This window comes from Aotus nancymaae, unplaced genomic scaffold, assembly GCF_030222135.1.
Source record: "Aotus nancymaae isolate 86718 unplaced genomic scaffold, 86718_ANA_hifiasm-v0.15.2.pri h1tg000004l, whole genome shotgun sequence".
Taxonomy (NCBI): domain Eukaryota; kingdom Metazoa; phylum Chordata; class Mammalia; order Primates; family Aotidae; genus Aotus; species Aotus nancymaae.
The window spans coordinates 36552440-36571944 of NW_026988415.1; the positions used below are offsets into that span (position 1 = coordinate 36552440).

Here is a 19505-nt window from a genome sequence, read left to right on the forward strand (position 1 = left end):
GCTCTGATTATCATTCTGTGATCATGGAATGAATGGGTGAAGAACAAGTGGGCTGAAGAAAGGTGTTGGCCAATTTGATGAGGTCAGGACCCAGGACTGGAAAGAGGCTTAATGAGAGTGACTCTGCAGTCCTTTGAGCCGCTTTTCCTTCTCTGGGCATCTCTTGGATGATTGGGAGGCTGACACAATGGGGATAATCTTTAAGTATATCGCCTTTTGTGTAAGGCTTGCAATCATTTTGGCTGAGAAAACAGGGATTAAGTTAACCTTGGGTGGGGTTGATGTTATTAATATAAATATTTTTCTAAGGTAACATATTGCTCTCTGCACCCAGCAAGCTGTTGTTAGTTCGTGAGCACCACGCCTCTGGAAAGCCATTGCTGGCAGCTTGAATGAGAAACTTAGAACAATTAGAGGCTTTGAACACTTTCAAACTAAGAAGTGGGATAAGCATGTTTTGACTCTATGGTTCCTCCTGGGGTTTCCCTGATGTGCTGGACTAATTATCAGATGTAATTAGGAAAGCCGAGAAGTGGGGAGACTGCAGGGAGCAACATACTTTGCCAGGGACCCTCATCTCTTTGTGCAGAAAGGGGTTTGGGGAGACTGTCTCTCTGTTGTGGAGAAGCAGTAATGCTTAGGATGCTAGCAGGCATGAGGGTCCTGGGAACATGGATCTACCAGCAGAAACTCAGGCCTATTGGGACCCATTGCTCATGATGAAGTTTTAAGTTTTCCTCTTCTGGTTTCACAGGAAGAAATGGTATTCTTGGCCAGCTTTTAGCAAAAGTTCAATTTTTGTGTATCCAAAGCAGTTCAAAAATTATGTCCTTCTTTTATGAAGCAGCACATTTACACTTGTGGTTCAGCTACAGGGTCTATCCATTTCAGGCTGCAGATTTTTCTCATCTGCCTTGGACCAGCCCTTGCCCTAGAGTTGGGCCAGGAGCTCAGAATCTTTGAGACTCTGAGAAAAGGTGACATGTGTAGGGCCATCTGCTGGTTGACTTTTCTTCAGAAAAGGGTATTCCATTTGGATGTGGTTTCAGTCTTACTCTTGATGCAATCGAAACTACCACACATGAACCATGGATAGACAATGGTACTCAGTCTACCATCACTCACTAGGGGTCATGATGCAGACTGTGAGTGTGGTGGGTATTTTGAGAAAAAGGAACCCCCTGGGAGCTGAAGATAATGGCCTGGATGTAAAGCTTTTCCCCTTGTCAACATAGTGTGAGGTTCATTGTCACAGGACCATCATATACCAATTAGTGTTTCTGCTTTCTCCATAGGTAACTTGTCTCCATGATTTCTTTGGTGATGATGATGTGTTCATTGCCTGTGGTCCTGAAAAATTTCGCTATGCTCAGGATGACTTTTCTCTGGATGAAAATGGTAAGCATAACCACTGGGTTTTATTGCTCCATTGTTTTCTCCCCTTCTATCCCTTTGGATTTCCACAGGTTTGTATGGCGTGGAGAACACCCATGCATGATCCTTCAAGGGCTTATAATGTTTGTCTTTCTCCTGTATATTTGGAAACATGTGTCGTGACACATGTAAAACTGAAAGTTCAACTGGATGTCCCAGAGCCCCAGGCTCCAAACTCAATAAAACTCACTATCTACCCCAATAATGACCATATTTCTTGAACCATATATTGTGTCACATGGGATAACAGGTACAATCAGACTCCAGGAAGGAACATTTTCAGTCAGAACTTGGGTATTATACATATCCTTTTTTTTTTCCTATTCATCTTCCAGCTATTTAGCTCATTAATTATGGTTCCAATTTAGAGAGATTCTTCCACACCTTTTTGCAACATCAGACTTGCTGCCCTATTTGTCTACCTTGTGATTCAGGATTACAGAGGGTTGTTAATCATAAGAAGGATCTAATCATCTTCCCATCTCTCTTTCTTTGGGTCCAAGCTCCAGGTATACATTAAAGGTAATTAGCTCATGCAGCAACAAGGTTAGAATGTGATGCTGATGCAAAGACACGTTCAAAGCGTATTTCCCATGTAGGAGAAGCAAAGTGTGAAAAAACTCAAAGGAAATTTTGCTAATATAGACTTTATAAATAACTCAAGTGACAAGAACCCTGAAAGAGGTGGCATCTCTGCTGTGTTCTCTTCAGGAAGAGGCAATGACTATAGAATAGCTAAACAAACCCCAAGTTATGTCCAATTTCTATACCTTCTATATCTTCAGCTCTGGGCAGTGATCACTAAAGGTCATCAACCAAAATAAGAAGTGAAACAAACAAAAGGGGCTTTCTGCTTAACTCAGTTTTCTAAAATATTCAATTTACCAGAAAAGCTCCTCTAATCTGTCTGTTTAATTTACATTTCAGTGCACCTTTAAGTAGGAGGCAACAAGAAAGTGTTTAAAGGAAAGACTATATCTCTATCCTGCTGTTTGATTTCCCTTTGTGCATCACAGCACAAAGTTGGAGAAACGGTAGTGGAAAGAGCACTAAACTGGAACTCAGGAGGCTTGACTTTTAGTCCTTGATCTACTAATTTCTTGTTTTGTGGTCCTAGGCAGGGGGGTTAATTTTTTGTACTCTCATCAGCAAAATGAGTATAATAATCCTTCTAATAAATTAGCACTATTAGTGCCCAAAATGACCATAGTAGGGGATACTGAGTGACCTGCATAGAAAGGGTGTTCCAAATGTGTCAGACTGAGGCTAGGGCAAATGCAGGAATGTTTGGCAGACTCTCCCACACACCAGTAAGCTTTCTTAAGTTTTGAGTGGCAGAGTCACTGCTGGCCCATATATTCATTAAACCAGCATAAGGGATTTTAGTAACATACATGGGAAATTTAAAAAAAATTCTATAAATGCAAGATGGTGGAGTGATAGTGCTTATTTATATAAAGTGACATGATACCCATCATGTGACTATTACATGTAGCATGGAATAGACAATAAGTGGTAGCTCCCTACCTATCCTTCTAATTACTCATGGATGTTTCATCTGTGTAGCTATAGCCTCTGAGCTGTTAATCTCTACTTCAGGGAAATTGATTAAACATTATATTAATAGGTGCTATTCTGAGGCATAGCTAGCTTGTCCATAAATGATTGAGTTGACTGTTTGATCTGCTTACTTGATGTACTTTTGGACTCTTGCCCTTGTTTCCATAATTCAGGGTCTTAAACACCTACCTTAGCCCAGGTGGCTTTTTCACATTTCCCTAGAACCATGGTTCCTACCAATAATAAGGACCACATTGTAATCCTAACCCATTTAGGTCCTTTGGCCTGTGGTAGTTACTCCAGTTTCCAGAGGCTGATAATGTGCTGAGCCTGTTTTACCCTCTACTAAGCTGTTTTTGTCCCTTTGTCCCAGAATGCCGAGTCATGAAGGGAAACCCATCAGCTACAGCTGGCCCAAAGGCATCCCCAACACCTCAGAAGAGTTCAGCCAAGAGCCCTGGTCCTATGCGCCGAAGCAAGTCTCCAGCTGACTCAGGTAACGACCAAGACGGTGAGTGCTCTTTTCCTAACTGTGCACGCTGACTTCATTTGTGGAAGATAAAACCCTCTGCATGCAGAGGAATCAGTTCCTCATGAACACCACTGTGTCTCCATGAAACTCCATTCTATCAATTCAGAGACTAAAACAGTCAAACTTGTTTGGAATCATGGAGGCACAGCTACAACCATTATTCCACTCAAATGGATGCAAACCAGAAAACTGGCCCATTGTCCATGCTTGCTGTAATGCTTAGTGTCATGGTTGTCATCATTTTCATCATCTTCAACATCATGTGGCAAAAACATATTCAATGGAATGATCAAGTTAACCATAAACCTGAAATTGAAAATCAGAATCAAGAACAAGATTGTAAAAAAAAACACCCCAAAGTGTCAACATAGTTGACTCACTTGAGCTTCAAATTTGACTCTGAAGTAATTAGAAGCCAAAACAAAAATGGAAACAAGTATACCATATATATATAAATACACACATATATATATATGTGTGTGTGTATATATATATATATATGGCATATATATAGGGAGACAAGATAAATTGTATAAACCTCACAATGGGAAAAGAAAGCACAGATGGGTTCTAAAGAAAAACTAAGTGATTTACCATAGAATATTTTATTTAATGGGTAGTGAGTTACCTAAAACATGTGGTCTATTGATCACTGCCAACCCATGAACTATTTGTTACCAGTCAGTCTGTGGCAAGATTAGGAGCTTGTGCCAAATGTAAATAAACTATGCCATTAAGCAAACCATTTAGTTCAGCACTTTTTTTCAGAGCCTGATTTGATTGATGAAGGCAGCAGTATGTTGATTCGCATTCTGATGTGAACTCTATCTTGTATTGGACCCACAGTTTGAGTGGCACTGATCTAAGAGGCAATGTCTTCTATTCTTTTATAGCAAATATCAAAAATAAAAGGCCTCAGAAGTCCAAGTTCAGAAGCTTAGATTTATGCACAATTTGAGGTTCTTCACACTAAGGAAATTATATGGTCCAAAAGACATACATTTGTCATTCCAAGGCTCAGAGTTTATCATGAGAATTCTTGCAGGCAGTCTGAGAGCCTTGAGGAAACAAAAGAGCGCTTCAGTTTGGGGCATCATGAGCAGCCTGATGGCCTTGAAATGCTTGTGCCAAGATGAATAGCCTGTATTGCCTGCCTCACACTGCCAGGAGCATGCATATCACCAGCCATCTCTTTATTCTTGGGTTGAGGAAATTAAAGTATGAAAAGGCAGCTCAGGCTTTTAATACTTCCATGTCTTTGCACTCCCTGTTCCCCCACACCTGGAATGCCATCCCTATTACCCATCAGCTTTTTCTGTTTGAAAACTCCTATTCATCCTTCAAGACCTCACATAGAGATAGTTGTTTCAGCCTCTGCAATACCATAGCATGCCATTTATATCTCTGGGGTAAATTTCACCACACTGTGTTGTAAAGTATGTGTTTATGTGTGTACTTCCCCAATTAAATACTGAGCCCCTCAAGGGCAATGTGGTAGGTTCATTTTCATATCCTCAGTGCAGAGCACAGTGCCTGGGCCCTAGTTGATGCTCCAATAATATTTACAAATAAATAGATATACAAAAGTACCTATTTTACACAACATGGTGTTAGAGATCCATCAAGCATTTAGATCATGTTTGCTGAAGAAATAAAAATACATGTGCCTTGATGCTATCTTGATCAAGTGTACAGAACAGCACATAAATCTGTATCTAAGCAAATTTGTATTGCTCGAACTACAAAGACCTAGGTTTTAACACTTGTGCTGAGAATAAAATTGGACAGTTTTTAAGCAGAGACTTGCAAAAATACACTTTAAAACACTTGGTCAAGAGTAATAAAGTCTGGCAATAATTGCTTAGCTAGTCATTTCTCAGAAACAGCAGTAACTATTTCTGGGATTTCTAGCCTGTATTACTTGTATCTTGCTGTGAAACAAATTAATCACCCCAAAACTTAGTGGCTTAAAAAAAAGCATTATTTTTAACCTCACAGTTTTGGTGGGTAAGAAATTCTAGTGTGGTTTATTTAGGTGGTTCTGGCTCAGAGTCTCTCATGTGGATGTTGTAAAAATATTGGTAGGAGCTGCAGTCATCTGAAGGCTCAAGTGGGGCTGTAGGATTCACTTACAATATAACTGTTGGCAAGATCTCCCACCTTAGTTTGTGATCCAAGAGAATGAATAAAGAAACAAGATTTAGTCCCTTTTGTGGTCTAGTCTCCATAGCCAACACTTCAACTTCTTCTTTGTTATGTTCATTGGAAGCAGTCACTAAGTTCAACCTATATTCAAAGAGAGAGGAACTAGACTATTTATTAAAGGAAGTAATATTGAATAATTTGTACATCCGTTTTTCAACCACCATATAACCCATCAGATAGAAATTTTTTAGGTGTTATCAGCTTGAAGTAAATAGATTCTCTTTGCAGACTGGATCCAATTGGTTACCCAGCACACATGAACACAACTACCTATAACTACACAAAGTTTAAATGTATGTCAAATCACTGATCTCCAGAATGCCACCTATAGAATTTTCCTTCTACAAAATATGCACTTCACTGAGTCTAAGATATCAAAAGTATAACAGGAATACATTAGAATTCAATGAATATTTGTCAAATTGAAGGGAATTATAATATAATAGAACCCAACCCAGGCTTTGGCAGGCAAGATCTGCTCTTGCTTTTTCATAACTCCTTCACTTAAAAAAAAAAAAAGAAATGAGCATTTATTCCAAACCACATAATAAACAAAGTAACCAATTTAGGTGTATGAGGGGAATTTGCTTGGCAAATATCAAAATTACAAATAACCCATTTCCTACCACCAATCTAATGTGGTGTTCTCAGTTTAAAGAATTGGAATATTCATTTATGTTCATGATGTTCATGAACATAACTGAAGTCAAACCCTAGTCTAGACAATCTTTATGGCAATTGCCAGAATGTTTGGGCCAATCTCAGATAGTGTGTCTAGAGCCTCCTCATGATTCCAACCCTGAAGGGTTGTAACATAACCAAGCCCATTTCATGGCAGTTTGCTTAGAGCCTAGTCCAAGGCATTCATTCAGTTAACATTCCATAAGAGCAAAGTGATATCGGGCAAAACAGCACCTTAGCTAAGGTTAGGATTTGCTATGCCCATTTTCCTCTCTCTGCTTCCACCTCACTCAGGACCATTCCAACCTGGGAGTTGGAGAGTCCTAGCTTTGGGATTTGTGCAAGATTTTTGCCTTCTCTGAGATTTGACATCATTGTTATTCAGAATTTGAATCTCTATAGATAAGGATAATTTTCCATTGTTATCAGTTATTTACAATTTGCAGAGTTGTAAAATAGCTCAGACAGAAACAAAAGCAGGTAACTAGAATGATAAGCTGTGGACAATGCATACTTTCACTTGGCATAAATTTCTCCTTACAGATATTTGAGATTTAAAAAGAAACAATTGTTTCATAAAATGTCAAACTTTTTTTTTTTTTTTTTTTTTTGAGACGGAGTTTCGCTCTTGTTACCCAGGCTGGAGTGCAATGGCGCGATCTCGGCTCACCGCAACCTCCGCCTCCTGGGTTCAGGCAATTCTCCTGCCTCAGCCTCCTGAGTAGCTGGGATTACAGGCACGCGCCACCATGCCCAGCTAATTTTTTGTATTTTTAGTAGAGACGGAGTTTCACCATGTTGACCAGGGTGGTCTCGATCTCTTGACCTCGTGATCCACCCGCCTCGGCCTCCCAAAGTGCTGGGATTACAGGCTTGAGCCACCGCGCCCGGCCTCAAACATTTTTTTAGCTGTTAGCCAGGGACATATACAGGTTAAAATACACTTAACCAAATGATAATAGTGTTAGGTGGGGCAAAAACGCTCTGTTCATTTCTAGGACATGGTAGTATCACCCTGTTTCCATCCTGTGTTAGTCAGTCTCGGATCTGGAACTTGTGAATGTATTTATAAACCTCCGTTCAACCTGAGTAACAAAAGGTTATGGAAGATAGGCCAATGGAAAATAATTTCCAGGAAATTTTAACTACTTTCCTTCGAAGACAAAAGAAAGACTATATATATATATATATACACACACACACACACGCATACACACACACACACACACGGTCCAATTCATGGTTCAGTTAATAGCTAGATTCATTCTGACTTGAGGTTTAGTAAATTGATGCTATTTGGTCTGTAATTTGTGCTATAATTTGATTCTTTATTCCTTAGTCTTTAGACTTTAAGTTGTCCGTTTCTTGTTCTGCCCCATGAATAAATCAAATCCTTCTACTTTATTCCCTTCAAATTTAATCTTCACTTCTGCCAATATTGAGTTTGCCCCAAATGGAATGTCTGTTGCTAAGCCCTAAACTCAAGTTAAGTAAGGATTTGGTTGTCCATATAATATTGCTGCAAGGAACTCATTTTCACTAGGCAGACCTGAAGAATCCAAGTCCTATTAGCGATGTCTGTCTTTAAATCAGGCCATGGAACTGTGGTAAAAAGAGAAAATCTGAGCCCAGGAGGCTCCTATGGGATATTTGAAAAAAGCTTATGCAGTGCCACGCTTTGATTAACCCAGGACTTGCCATTTTGATGAGCAAAGGTAAGCCTGGCTTCAAAAGTAAAGAAAGACATGTCTCTCTCTCTTTCCATTTCAGCCATTAACGTGTTAATTTTCCTTTTATGTGACTTTGCCCCCAAATGAATTGAATTGAATTAAAAGGACAAAATAGCTAGTTGCTAGGAAGGAATCTTTTCTTTTTCTTTCTTTTTTTAAAGGTGCCCGAAGGAAGCTAATTACTCACTCTGGTAGGCTGAGAGAATTGTAATGTGATAATTAGTTTGCTATTCTTCAACAGTAAGTCATTGTTGTAGCAATCCAATGTTCTCCATTCCCCTTCCCCCAACTCATGTGCACCTATTTCTGAAAGTCCAAACTTTCCCGTTCCCAAACTCATAAGAAATAAAGCCTTCTCTAACGAAATATACAGCCTTTAGAAGGGGAAGTCAAGGGACACAAAACAGCAGGGTACATGAGAGACCTGTATCCCAGGGTCCTTCTTTTCCAAACCTAGTAGGCTGCTTTGGGTTGCCTAAGATAGAGGGACTTGGCCATTCTGACCTTCCTGAAAGTGACTGTCTAGATCAGCTCTGTCCAAAGGAAATATAATGTGAGTCATAAATGTAAATCATGTATGTAATTTTACATTTTCTAGTAGCCACATCTTAAAAAGTTAAAGAAATGGGCAAAATTAATTTTGACATATTTCATGTAATGATACATTTAAAATATTATCATTTTAACATATAATTAATGTAAGAAATTATACATTCTTTGAAACTGATTTGAATTTTACACTTACAACATATCTCAGTTCTGACTGGCCACACTTCAAATGTTCAAAAGCGAGGTGACTATTGGCTACTGTTTTAAACAGCACAAGAATACCTTTCTTCTCTAGCTAGGGAGATTCACGCTAACAATCTTTTAACATGAATTAGATGCTATGCACTTTGCAAAGTATTTCCAAATCTGTTACCTCAGTTGTTCCTCATAATTGCACTATGAATTAAGTTGGAAATGGATAATTATCTTTTTTTTAGATTAGGGAACTAGGATACAAAGCTTAGGATCTTGGGATCTTCCCAATGTCACACACTACTTAGCACCCAAGAGCCAGAACCCAGCTCTCCTGACTTCCCAGCAAGCATTATTTGCAGTGTCGACTGACACAAAGTAGTATGTGGGATGTCCTGTAGTATGCTGGGTGGTCCCTGCTTCTTGGCTTCTTTTCCCCTTTCCCCATCTCCAGGCCAGGGATATAGAAAGGCAAGGGGTGGGGTGGTGTCTGCATCACTTTCTTTGTTCTGCTTTGAGCACAGTCCCACGAGTCAATAGGAGCCTTTGTTTCAGTGCTACAGAGCACTGAAACAAGACAGCTTAGACATTCCATTAGCTCCCCTAGCTCTCCTACTGGAAACTCCAAAGGGAAGTTGTGTCCTTGGAGAGCTGTGGGAGGAGAAGAACTTCCCTGGTTCCTCCCCTAGTCTGATTCTTTCTAAAACCTGCTTAGAAAATAATGGAGCAAACAGTATAGTGGGTACCAGCAAGCACCCCATAGTGCAAGGTATATGATGATATTTCTCTACAACAGGAGGCCTATCAGCCAGCCTTGGCTTGGGACTTGTGTTTACATACAACTGAATGTGCAAATTACTCCTGTAAAGTACTTAGTAGTGCTAGGTGCTACAAGGAAAAGGGATGTTAAGACAAATTTCCTGCCACTAAGAACTTTATTTATTTGGGGAACCAGTATACATGTAAATTTTTGAAATATATTTACAAATACGTAATAGCTCCTATTATGTGTCAGGCAACTGTTCTAATCACTTTACATGTGATTTACTCTTTACAACAACCTTTTGAGGTAATTACTATCATCCCCATTTTGCAGACGAAGAAACTGAGGCATAGAAAAGTTGAGTGACCTGCCCAAGATCACACAGTTAGTAAGGTGATAGAACTGGAATTTAAACACAGGACTTTGTATAGTCTGGATTTCAGTATAGATCTGATGATAAATGTGCACACTTGAAAATCTAATTTCCATATTATAAACCTACTTTTCTTACCTTTATACTCTCCCCTTTTTTCCCTGGAATGAACCATAATTGCTTATCCTTTTGTAGGTAAAATAAAATTGTGTCCACCGTCGACAATTTTAACCACTGAACCATTAATGCCACGTTAAGAGTAATAATTTATTTAAATGCAAAATGAATAATAGATACAGGTAGTAAGTATTATGGGAACTATTGGAGTTCATGGGAGAGAGCTCATCAGGGACTAGGGTGCTAAGGGAGGAATTTCTGGGAGAACTGGAAATTGAAGAAGGGTTATATATAAATTGATAAGAAGATGAATACTTCTGGCAGGCGGGGAAGCATGAACAAAGGGGCAGAGGTTGTGATGAATATGGCTTATTAGGATACAGGAAAGAATCTCTTAAATCTACCTCTCCAGCTCCAATCTTCCTTCTTGATGTCAGATCCATAATGCCTACTAAACAATCCTGTGTATATGGCTTATATGTGACAAATACAAGATATCTAAAAATCAAAAGCATTTCCCCCTCCCATCTCTTTATCTGATAATAGAATTATCAGCCTTCCCATGTTCAACACCTTGGTGCTATTTTTGACTTCCCACTCATTAATCCTGCTGTGCTGTTGTGTCACTGTGTGCTGTTTTTGTCATTGTTGGGCATGTGAACCATCTCCATGTGACTCACACAGCAGTCCCTTCCTTTTCCTTATGACCTGATGTCTCAATTATTTCACAGACTCCTTAGTAATATTTCTGCTTCAAATCTCTGTTCACTTGTCCGTGTGGTGTGGTACCACCACATTTCTCATCCTAAAACACCATTTTCATTGTACTACTTCCCTGCTCCAAAACTTTCAGTGGCTCCACACTGTTTATTGACCAACACACCTTCCCCCACCATAATAATGCTGAGAGGGTAAAAATAGAGAACAGGATAGGGCCAATCATTTTGCTTTGGGGGGCACAGCAGTAAAATGCAAAAACAAAAACAAAAACAAAAACAAAAAACAGAAATAATAGGCTTTACCTAAGGAAAGCTTCAGTCATCTGATACTTGACCAACTAGCCAAAGAATTAGTCCTCAGCCTATATATGCTGGCATTTCATCTCTTGTGGAATAGGATTTTCTAATTCAGTGCCTATCAATTGAATAATTACCCAGTGCTAGTAGTGGTGGTAATAATATTGATAGAAAATACAATTTATTGACCCTTTCCTATATGGCAGGCACTTGGTTAAGCACTTCATGTATAGTCTGCCATGTAATCATTAAAACCGCAACAATTGAGATATTATTATTCAAATATTACAGATGGGGAAACTGTACCTCAGAAGTTAATTTAGACCCAGGATCATAAATCTAGGAAACGGCTAAGCCAGGATTTAAAACTGTGACTGAGTCCAAAGCCTGTGTTCTTTTCTCAAATTAAGAGCAGTGCAGTTTGTCCTAGTCCCTGCACCAGAAAAACCAGTAGTCAGCATTGACAACAGGCTAGCTCCACCAGAAACATGTTCTGTTTCTCTGTAGGAAATAAATGTTGACAGCATTGTCAACCCTGAGAAAACTATTCTGGCACTTCCATCAGCCCCCCTACAGATGTCCTCTTCTTGAGGGAAACTCATCTGTGTCAAAATATTGCAGGACTGGGGATATACATTTGTTTTGTAACAAGGAAGCCTCTTACTTCTCCCCCTTATTTAAAGGATTCATAACTTCATGCTGTCCAAGATTCCGTAGGAAATAGATTTAAAATTCAAATTCCATCTTCTGAAGTTACTGTGTCTTTCAACCTACAATTGAATTTGGCTTGAGAGAAAACCCTATGATCAAATCATTGAAGAACTGTTCCCAGGCTCTCAGTTCTTGCTTCCCTAATGGATGGGTCTAGGGAAAGGGACAAAAGCTTTTCCACTGAGCAGAAACAATTAGCCAAAGCAATCCATACACCTTGCCCAAGGGCTCTTTGGAATGTTATTTGTGAAAACCACAGGGTCTGTCTCTTCGCCTTGTTCTGAAGTAAGTTGAAACCACCTTGGATCCACTTCGATGGCCTTCCAGGAAAACTCCCTGTATTTGTAAGGAGAAAACAAGGTATCTTTGGACTGGAATGAATAAAAGCGTAGAGCATCTTAGTATGAGAAAAATGAGGAAGTGGCAGAATTGTGTGTTGAGATCTCCCTCTCCAAGGCATTAGGGAGTTACAGAACACAAGACAGAAAATGAATCACTAAAAGGTCACAGTGGGAGGTATGTGATGTGCTAACTTTAAGGAAATTTTGAAATGGAATCTGTGAGCAAGTCCAGAAGCCACCACCCTTTGAGGAGGGGCAGAGTTTATACCATTTAAGCAAGTCATACCCTCTATGAACCCCTATTTTCTTGCTAATTAAAATGAGACTAGTAATGCTTGGCTACTGTCTCTTAGCGCTATCAGGAGAAAAATGTGAGTTCACGTATGGTAAAATGCTCTGAAAATAACTGCGGAAAAATAGCTGAAATTATAAAAAGGGCTCTGAAATTATTATCATAGCTCTTTTGATAAACTGGGGTTGTTTTCAGTGAGGAATATTTCAAAATGACTTCAAATAAAAACCAAGAGGGTTGATTTTGAGTTGGGCTCAAGTGTTGGGCTCGGGATGGAAGGGAAAGCCAGGACTAAGTGAATGAGCATTAACTTGGTTTGGTCTCTGGTCAGAGGTTGGGAGAAAAGTAGATGCTAAGCTGTCCCTTTATTTTCTGTACCATTCTGGTCATGCAAACTTGAGCCCAGAAAGTAAAATGACTCATGTAACTTGCTGCTCTGGCAGCTCTATAATTGCTACACCTGGGGCCTCTTTTGCCCAACTTGTACTCAGCTGCCTCCTAGTTTCCAGGAATGGATCCAGCCTCCAGACAAGGGAATCCACCGTCTGGGAGTCTAGCATCAACTCTGCCTGGCTGGTAACCCCGCTCTGTCCTTGGCCACTCACACCAAAAACTGGACTCTCTCATTTTTCTTTGGGAACTAACCTCCCCTTACTCTATCCCCACACACACTCCTTATTCCTCACCCCCCCAAAATCCATTTTCCCCCATATATTTAAATCTCTATAAATCTAGATAAGTCAGCCTAGTTTCCTTACCAACCATCCTGTTTGGGCTTGTCCTATTCCATTCTGACAGGAAAGGCAGACAGAGCCAAGGAGCTAAAGATGAGTATGGAGGCAAGAACAGGCATAATCATTCAGAGGACCCAGTGAACCAAGACTGCAGGACCACGCTTGCCAATTGTGCTGCATAGCTAAAGGGCACCAACTGAGAGGGCTGACAGACAGGGCATTGATACTATCTTCCTAGAGAACTCTGTATCATGAGGGTAGTTCTATGCCATGCTAAATGCTCTGTTCACTATTGTTTCATGTGACTGTGTATGATACCCAGCTGGTTTGGTGAATGAAAGACAGCTCTTGCTAACCACTTTCTAAATCTAAACCAGATCAAATAGGATAGAAGTCCTGAAGATGGGTGTCAGCTCTGGTGTCTATCTTCTTTTCATTCCTTTCTCTTTTCTCTGCCACAACTTTCCATCTCCTCCCTAGCCTCCATCAGAAAATTGTCATAGGAAAGAATTTCAGAAGCAATTAGTTTAAAAAAAAGAAAGAGCCTATGTTAGCAAAAACAAAACCATATAGGCTTTGGAATCAAAGAGATTTATATTCAAATCCTGTATTTGCTACTTCTAGTTGGAACATGTGTGTGTATGTGTGTGTGTGTGTGTGTGTGTGAGAGAGAGAGAGAGAGAGAGAAAGAAAGGAAGAAAGAAGAGTGCCTGACCCATCATAGACACTCAATATAGAATATATATTTTTTAAATGGAGTCTCACTCTGTCACCAGGATGGAGTGCAGTAGCGTGATCTCTGCTCATTGCAACCTCCGCCTCCCTGGTTCAAGCTATTCTCCTGCCTTATCCTCCCAAATAGCTTGGACTACAGGCGCGTGCCACCACACCCAGCTAATTTTTGGATTTTTACTAGAGATGGGGTTTCACCATGTTGGCCAGGATGGTCTCAATCTCTTGACCTCGTGATCCACTTCAGCCTGCCAAAGTGTTGGGATTACAGGCGCCCAGCCTAAAGAGTAATTTTTATCCTCTTTTTGTTAATAAGATTGATAAGGTGGCCTAGGAGATGGAAAAGTGAGAGAGAGAGGGAGAGAAAGAGAAAGGGGGGAGAGAGAGTGAGAAAAATAAGAGTGCCTGACTCATCATAAACACTCAATAAAGAATAATTTTTATCCTATTTTGGTTAATAAGGTAGCTTAGGAGATGGAAAAGTTTTTGATATACCTTGTTGCCATGGGGAAAAATGGACTATACAAGAGTTGAAAGGGATGAGAGGATTTGGACCATGTATAAATAAAAGGTCAGAACAGTGAGACAATGCTATGGTTCTGAGAAGGGAAATGAGAGACAAGTTAAAGGTGGAGAAGATCCACCAAGGCATTTCCTGATTGCCGCTTAGAAATGGAAGCTCAGAGACAAGAGCTAAGGATGGTTAGTAAAGAGGAATAAAGGAAAATGAAAGATATCAAACAGTGGTGCCATTTCCAGCCACTCTCAAAATGAAATGTGGATCTACATGGATTTACCAATCCAAGCACACAAAGTTCATCAGACCCTATTTGCATTATTTCCTGCTGCTTCTTTTACTTGACATTTATGTGAATTGGCTCTACAATCCATATCAAATGGCATCTTTCCAGATTTTTTTCCCACATAGTCCATATACAAAAGTGCATATAAATACATTTTATCTAATCTGTAAATGTAGGGGCTCCTTCAGCTTGTAATGAATCTACATCTACCTGTGCATGTCTACATTACTTCATTCCTCTATGTCCATTTTATTTCATTACATCAGGGAACTCTGGTAAATTCTGAGAAAGTGTCTGCATTTTTACAACAATGCAGTGAATGGTAGTTAAATTGTTAAAAGCTGATTTTCAAAATGCTTGTTGAATGTCGCTGACAAAATTAAGTCCTTTATTTACAGACAGCTTAAGATTACTTCTTAATTTTAAGAGGGAGAGGAATGGGTGGAGGGGAATTGGGAACATATATAAACATACACATAGGCAGAGAATATATAGAGAGGCATATATGGAATATACACTTTTGTACTGCCCCTAAAATTACTGATTGAAAACGTTTCAAAGGATACTGACAAAAGACCTAGAAGTTGCTGAAGAGCCTATGCATTCAGATCTATAGCCAGTAAATATATAGAAATTGACTTACATGGAGACATGCTGTGCCTAACAATTTTCCCCACTTTGGCAAGGCCAATGGACTGACATTCTGAGCTAGGTAAGTGTGTAGGTAAAAAAGACAGTTGTAATATTGAGGGTATAGCAGCCATCCCTTTATAGTTTGGCTAACAAATACTGGGAAACTGGGATCTGTGAAGTATATAGCAATCATGTAAAACAAAACACCAAAGGAGAACTTACTGGGGATGCCCACTACTGTCAGACTTCATGGTCCAGTTCAGGGCTCTTTTGGAAGAGAATTGAGTAAGCTCATATAGGTCTCCAAGATTGCTTCTTTTACCTTGAATGCTAGGGGTCAGGTCCTGCTGGGGAAGCCCTCAGGCACTGTAGGTGGTCCATTAACTCGTTCAACCATTAACTCCTTCATTTCCTACAAAGAGTAATTGACTGCTTTGCCCCATTGCAATTCCAAAGGCAAGAGTCTTGCCTTTTCCAAAGTGCATTCCTTATTTACAAAAAAGCCTAGTGCCTTGACAAAGTTTAGTGCCCACATTCTTGGTGCTGTTTGGCACAGATCATGTTCTTTGGTTGGCTTATATGGTATATAAACACAATACTATATGCTTATCCGTCCTCTAGGTCCCTATCTCCCATGGTGTTCGTTGTATCCCTTCCCTCCCCGCCCCCAACCCTTGCCTTAGTGAACCATCATTATCTCTCATCTGAATTAGTGCAGTGTCTTCTAACTAACCTCTTTGCTTCTACCCTACTCCTTCCCACTGTACCCGGAGTCTTAACCAACCACAGCTGCTAGAGCTTTAAAACGCAAATTTGATCATATCACTTTCACCTTAAAATTCTTCTGTGACTCTCCTTCAGAAACCAAATACAAACTTCTTAATAGGCTACATAAAAAGGCCCCCGGGGGTCTGACCTTTATCCTCAGTCTCCAGCCTCACTCCTAAAACTCCCTGCTGGCACCCTGTTCTTGAGTCATTATGCGTGACTTGCACTTCTGTAAACATAATGTATTTTCTCACACATTTATGTCTGTTCCTGCTGGTGCAATTTTTTTTTTAACCTTTTATTTTAGGTTCAGGGAAACATGTGCAGATTTTTTACATAGGTGAACTGTATGTCATGGGACTTTGGTGTACAGATTATTTTGTTAACCAGGTAATAAGCATAGTATCTGATAGGTAGCTTTTCTGATCCTCTCCCTTCTTCCACCCTCCACCCTCAAGTAGGTAGGCTCCATTGACTGTTGTTCCCCTCTTTGTGTCCATGTGTTCTCATCATTCAGCTTCCTCTTATAAGTGAGAAATAAGGTATTTTGTTTTCTGTTCCTGTGTAAGTTTGCTAAGGATAATGGCCTCCAGCTTCATCTATGGTACTACAAAGGACATAATCTTGTTCTTTTTCATGGCTGCATAGTTTTCTATGGTGTATATGCACCACATTCTCATTTTCCATTCTATCATTCACGGGCATTTAGGTTGATTCCATGTCTTTGCTATTGTGAATAGTGCTGCAATGATTATACACATGCCTGTGTTGCTATGGTAGAGTGATTTATATTCCTTTGGGCATATACCCAATAGTGAGATTGCTGGGTCAAATGGTAATTCTAAGTTCTTTGAGGAATCACCACACACTTTTCACAATGGTTAAACTAATTTACACTCCCACTAGCAGTGCATAAGCATTCCCTTTTCTCTACAACCTTGCCAGTATGTTATTTTTTGACTTTTTATTAATAGCCATTCTGACTGGTGTGAGATGGTATCTCATTGTGATTTTGATTTCCGTTTCTCTAATGATTAGTGATGTGAAGCATGTTTTCATATGCTTGTTGACCACATGAATGGCTTCTTTTGAAAAATGTCTCTTCAAGTCCTTTGCCGACTTTTTAATGGGGTTGTTTATTTCTTGTAAATTTGCTTAAGTTCCTTATAGATGATGAATATTAGACATTGTCAGATGCACAGTTTGCAAGTATTTTCTACCATTCTATAGGTTGTCTGTTCACTCTGTTGATAGTTTATTTTGCTGTGCAGAAGCTCTTTAATTAGATCCCATTTGTCAATTTTTGTTTTTTTTCCAATTGCTTTTGATATCTTCATTATTAAATCTTTGCCAAGTCCTATATGCTGAATGGTATTGCCTAGGTTGTCTTCCAGGGTTTTTATAGTTTTGGGTTTTACATTTAAGTCTTTGATCCACCTTGAGTTAATTTTTGTATATGGTGTAAGAAAGGGGTCCAGTTTCAATATTTTGCATATTGCCAGCCAGTTATCCTAGCACCATTTATTGAATAGGGAGTCCTTTCCCTATTGCTTGTTTTTGTCAACTTTGTCAAAGATCAGATGGTTGTAGGTGTGTGGCCTTATTTCTGGGCTCTCTGTTCTGTTCCATTGGTCTATGTGCCTGTTTTTGTACCAGTATCATGCTGTTTTGGTTACTGTAGCCCTGTGGTATAGTTTAAAGTCAGGTAATTTGGTGCCTCCAGGTTTGTTCTTTTGCTTATAATTGCCTTGGCTATTTGGGCTATTTTTTTTGTTACATATGAATTTTAAAATAGGTTTTTCTAGTTCTGTGAAGAATGTTATTGGTAGTTTGATTGAAATAACATTGAATCTGTACATTATTTTGGGAAGTATGGCCATTTTAATGATATTGATTCTTACTATCCATGAGCATAGGATGTTTTTCCATTTGTTTGTGTCTTCCCTAATTTCTTTAAGAAGTACTTTGTAACTCTCATTGTGGAGATCTTTCACCTCCCTAGTTAGCTGTATTCCTAGGAGTTTTATTCTTTCTGTAACAATTATGAATGTGATTGCATTCCTGATTTGGCTGTCAGCTTGGCTGTTGTTGGTGTCTAGGAATACTAGTGATGTTTGTGCATTGATTTTGTATCCTGAGACTTTGCTGACGTTATTTATCAGATCAAGGAGCTTTGGGGCAGATACTATGGGGTTTTCTAGATATAGAATCATGTCACCTACAAACAGAGATAGTTTGACTTCCTCTCTTCCTATTTGGATGCCTTTTACTTATTTGTTTTGCGTAATTGCTCTGGCAATAGAATTTCCAATACTATGTTGAATAAGAGTGGTGAGAGAGGACATCCTTGTCCTGTGCTGGTTTGCAAGGGGTATGCTTCCAGCTTTTGCCCATTCAATATGATGTTAACTATGGGTTAGTCATAGACGACTCTTAATATTTTGAAGTCTGTTCTTTCAATGCTTACATTATTGAGGGTTGTTAACATGAAAGGATGTTGGCAATTCTAATGCTTAGAATGCTCTTCCTATCCTCTCTGCCTATATGTTGTTATGGTAGAATGATTCTATCTCTGATTCATCTTTTTTAAAGGGTTTTATTGAGATACAATTTACATAACATGTAATTCACTAATTTAACATATGCAACTCAGTGGGTTTTAGTTTGGCCATAGAGTCGTGTAACCATCACCACTATTTAATGTCAGAATATCTTGGCTTTTCCCAAAGAAAACTTGTACCCATTACCAGATTTTTAAATTCCTGCCCTTCCTCCAACCCTTGGGAGCCATTGTCTACTTTTGGTCTTTATTGATTTGCCTGTTTCAGATTCATCTTTCAAGATTTCTCAGGTGTTGCCTCCTCTTGTTTGTCTTCCAGTCCCCAGATTTCAAAGTCTGTTCTCTGGATTCCAATAATACCCTATGCAAGGCTGTGTCTTAGCATTTATTCCACTAAATTTTTGCCTGCCTCCCCCAGGAAGTAACTTACTCCTCTCTGAAACTCCAATGGCTAATACTTGGCCTGGCTCATAGGTAGTGCTCCATAGCTACTGCCTAAACGAAGGAATGACAGGGAGGGAGGGCTTTTCAACGAGTGGGTGAGAGATGAGTGAGTATATAAGCCAGATAGTGAGTGCTTAAGTGTCCATTTTTCAGCTCACTTACACTTAAATAAACTCAGCATCCACTACATTGATGTCTCTTCCATCTCTACAGTTGATGTACATGTTCCAGAACCTAGGGAAACATTTCCATAAGTGGTGTAGAAGGAATATATCCTCAGGAAATATTCATGATACAGCAGTTTAAGCTTTACCTATGGGACTAACAGCAACACT

General features: G+C 39.4%; 1 protein-coding gene across 3 annotated transcripts in view; it reads left to right on the forward strand.

The window, feature by feature from the left end:
• Window positions 1-19505, forward strand: part of DCX (doublecortin) — a 112732-nt gene that overhangs the window by 78994 nt on the left and 14233 nt on the right. For 2 of the 3 annotated variants that reach the window (XM_012451754.3, XM_064361700.1), the window contains exons 4-5: window positions 1296-1398; window positions 3368-3505. In XM_012451754.3, the coding sequence (XP_012307177.1) occupies window positions 1296-1398; window positions 3368-3505 (241 nt within the window). The remainder of the gene's footprint in view (window positions 1-1295; window positions 1399-3367; window positions 3506-19505) is intronic. The other variant, XM_012451756.2, reaches the window with a different exon arrangement.